The sequence below is a fragment of the Cyprinodon variegatus genome, unplaced genomic scaffold (genome assembly GCF_000732505.1).
Source record: "Cyprinodon variegatus isolate N-32 unplaced genomic scaffold, C_variegatus-1.0 Scaffold243, whole genome shotgun sequence".
Lineage (NCBI taxonomy): Eukaryota > Metazoa > Chordata > Actinopteri > Cyprinodontiformes > Cyprinodontidae > Cyprinodon > Cyprinodon variegatus.
The window spans coordinates 1,035,111-1,038,646 of NW_015150696.1; the positions used below are offsets into that span (position 1 = coordinate 1,035,111).

A 3,536-nucleotide genomic window follows, 5' to 3' on the forward strand; every position below is an offset into this window, starting at 1 on the left:
TTTTGCAGAATAAGTGACCATTATAATTCAAAGCCGTTCTCACAGTCCAGCAGAAATGATATATTGCCACAGAAATAAATGTCACAGACATTCAGTAAGTGCTTAAAAAAAGGAGAAAGTAAGCTCTGAAGCACACCTAAAGGTCAGACTTTCTTTTTTAAAATTATACCACCTGGAACATGGATAAAAAAAACTAATTTATTCATTTTATGCTTCTTTTATATTTCAAAAATGTTTACAAATTTAAATGGTTGCAAACACAAAAAAACACACTATTTTCTGGTGAAAATGTTTTCTTAATTACAATTGTTTTGCTCGACATCTTGAGCCGTTGGATGTAGAAAAGTCATTGGGGTGTGTCTTCTTATTGCAGTTTATACCTGCGCTGATACAGGTTAATAAAACACATCAAATAAACTCATCATTATGTCTGGAATTAAAATTGTCAATTTAGTTTTCAATCAGCTCCTGATTTCACAGCGGTTGAGAGCTTTTTGTAACGTCACGTCCTTGTGCAGATTGTTCGCGTCCTGGTTTTCCTCTCTGCTTAAAGACTGCTGAGTGTCTAAAGGACTGTAAGCCTGCAGTCCACTCTCCTCCATGACTAATAGTGTAATTTAGGCCGGCTGATGTGCAGCAGGCAGAACCTTTGAAGTGGAGTAGAGGAAGACAGTGGTGCTCGAGCAGCAACATCAAAGAGAACAAATGGTTTCCATTGAGGTAAACGCTGCTTTCTTTCTTCCTGCGTCTTTTCTTTTCCCTTTGCTCTTTTGTTCTTGTTTCCTTACCCCCGTCCTTCAGCTTGGATTCTTATGGAAGTCCGTAGTTACAGTTTTGTAAAAACCTAGTTTACTCCACAGCTGAAGTGATGGACTCAATGGTGGTTAACAAACCAATCAACAAAGGCTACTTTTAGAATGGGAATTGTGAAAATAGAAATTAACATTCATCTTTGAGGGAGCTTAAAGGTTGAATTATAAGCTTGATTCAAGTTATGATGTATAAATGTCGACTTAAAGCAAAAGATGCACCAAGTAGTGATCAGTTTTTTCTGTCTGCAGGACGTCGAGATACGGACCAACGCCGCTCTCTACCTGCCTCAAATCAGTGACCTGTTGAACCGAGTTCCCAGACAGATGCTGTTGCTGCTGAAGACCAACGACCTTCTGAGGGGCATCGAGACCACATTACAAACCAGAGCCTCATCCTCGTCCTTTATCAACATGTCCCGCTGCTGCATACGTGCCGTTGCCAGGTCAGTGTCCTGATTCTGTTTTCAGTGCTTCTCACTTCTGCAGAAGTCTCTAGATGATTGAAATGTTGGAACTTAACTTTGCTTTTAATCTCTGCTCAAAAAGTAAAGGGAAAACATGAACCAACATATATCTTCAATTAAATCCAATTTATGTGAAATCAAACTGTCCACTTAGGAAGCAACACTGATTTACAAGAAATTTCACATGCTGTTATGAGAATGTAATAGACATCAGGTGGAAATTATTGATGGTTAGCAAGACAGACTCAATAAAGGAGTTATTCCTTAGGTGGGGAACACAGACCACTTCTCAGTACCTATGTTTACTGGCTGGTGTTTTGGTCACTTTTGAAAGTGGGTGGTAATTTCACACTCATAATAGTATGAGACGGACTCTACAAGTGGCTCAGGAATTGCAGCTCATCCAGGATGGCATATCAATGCAAGCTGTGGCAAGAAGGTTTGCTGTGTCAGTCAGTGTAGTGTCCAGAGGCTGGAGACGCTACCAGTATACAGGCCACTACACCAGGAGAGGTGGAAGAGGCCATAGGAGGGAAACAATCCAGCAGCAGGACCGCTACCTCTGCCTTTGTGCTAGGAGAAACAGGAGGAGCACTGCCAGAGCCCTGCAAAATGACCTCCAGTAGGCCACAAATGTGCATATGTCTGGACAAACTGGTAGATACAGACTCCATGAGGATGGTATGAGGGCCCGATGTCCACAGATGGGTTAGAGCTTGCAGCACCACCCCATGCAGGATGTTTGGCATTTGCCAGAGAACACCAGGTTTGGTAAATTAACCACTAGCGCCCTGTGCACTTGCCTGACCAAATTTCACAGACTTGACAAAGTCTGGAAACACACTTGAGGCTTTACAGCCCTCCATGTGTCATTTTGACATTTTTTAAGGACATTCAAAGTTTGTGTTTTTTTCCAATATACATTTGTGTATGACTCCAAATCCGGGCCTTAATTGGTTAAGGTCCGGATTTAATCGTGTTTCTTGCTATTTTGTTGTCCGCATATTCATCTTTGTATTCAAGTATTCAATGAGATTTGTTTTGTTTTTTTTATTTTAGATCTATGATGCGTTTTTTGAGTGTTTTTTTGTTGTTGTTGTTTTGTGGGGCAGTGTACGTTTATTAGCTTACTATATTTTTGAGTTTCAAAACTGTCAGTAATCATCTCTTCATTTGATTCCTTTGGAGTTGGATGTGACTAAACCTCGAAATGTGACTTTTCACCTCCTCTTCCTCTGTTCCGCTAACAGGCACAAAAGGAGCAAGGCCCAGTCAAGGAGGAGGTGTCTGCAGATCACGCTGGCCGAGTCTGTGAGTCTGTGGAAACTCTCAGTGTATGAACTTCTTCTGTGGGTCAGAGGATCTTTGATGGCTCGCTGGCTTTCAGCTCTGCTGGCGTTTCTGCACTGAGACACATCTGGAACAGGGACATCATTATTGTCTTCAGGCCAGGACACTCACACAGTCTGGTTTAAATGCTCCACTTGACAAACTTAATCAACAACTTTTCATACTGAAGTAACATAATTGTACTTTTCATCTTTAAGACCCCACAATGTTCGGAAGTATGTAAGATTGAAGTGTTATTTATTTATGATGTAGGTCTCATCTGAGATATCACAGTTTCCAAAACAAAGCGGCTGTAAGAGCCCCTTTCATCGTTTATCAAGCAGTTAAATCCATAAATGACAAAATGAAAAAATGTCTTAACCTAAATATTAAACAGGCCGCTGGGGGAAAAAAAATGTTTTGGAAGGAGAGCCATCAGTCCCAGATCTCATTGAGGTGTGGAAAACAGTTGGCTGCTGCCCTGATGTTAAGAGTTTTGCCTAATATACGTATATGTGTAGTTTTACTCTTAGGGGTTTGCAGCTTGCATGTGATCTGCTCCATTCCAGCTTCTCAACAAAATACCTCAAAACATCCGTCACATCATACTTTTTCCACCTGACTTCGATCGACGGATCATGTTTACTGTTTATTTTAGGTTAAACCCCATTCCTTCATTCATAAAGCATGAATTGTATTTCATCTGTTATTGTTAACTGTTCCAATCTAATCCAACTGCATCATGGGATTGTTAGCTCATCAGAGTTGGAATGACTGGGAAAGCTGTGAACATTATGCAGATAGTAGCATTTTCATTTCTGGAGTGGCTTTTCTTGCCCTCATCATAAAAAGTTTTTACTGCTTCATAAAAGAACATTTAAAGCTGCAGTTTAGTGTTTTCCAAAGATTTTGGAAACCTCACTATCTCAGT

The 3,536-nt window shown here is 40.5% G+C and overlaps 1 protein-coding gene across 1 annotated transcript in view; it reads left to right on the top strand.

The window, feature by feature from the left end:
• The window catches only part of adck1 (aarF domain containing kinase 1), a 61,873-nt gene extending 58,343 nt beyond the window's left edge, over positions 1–3,530 (top strand). Inside the window, exons 9-10 of the mRNA XM_015381843.1 lie at positions 1,062–1,255; positions 2,527–3,530. Of these exons, the coding sequence (XP_015237329.1) occupies positions 1,062–1,255; positions 2,527–2,686 (354 nt within the window). The 3' untranslated portion in view covers positions 2,687–3,530. The remainder of the gene's footprint in view (positions 1–1,061; positions 1,256–2,526) is intronic.
• Positions 3,531–3,536: the final 6 nt, after the last annotated feature.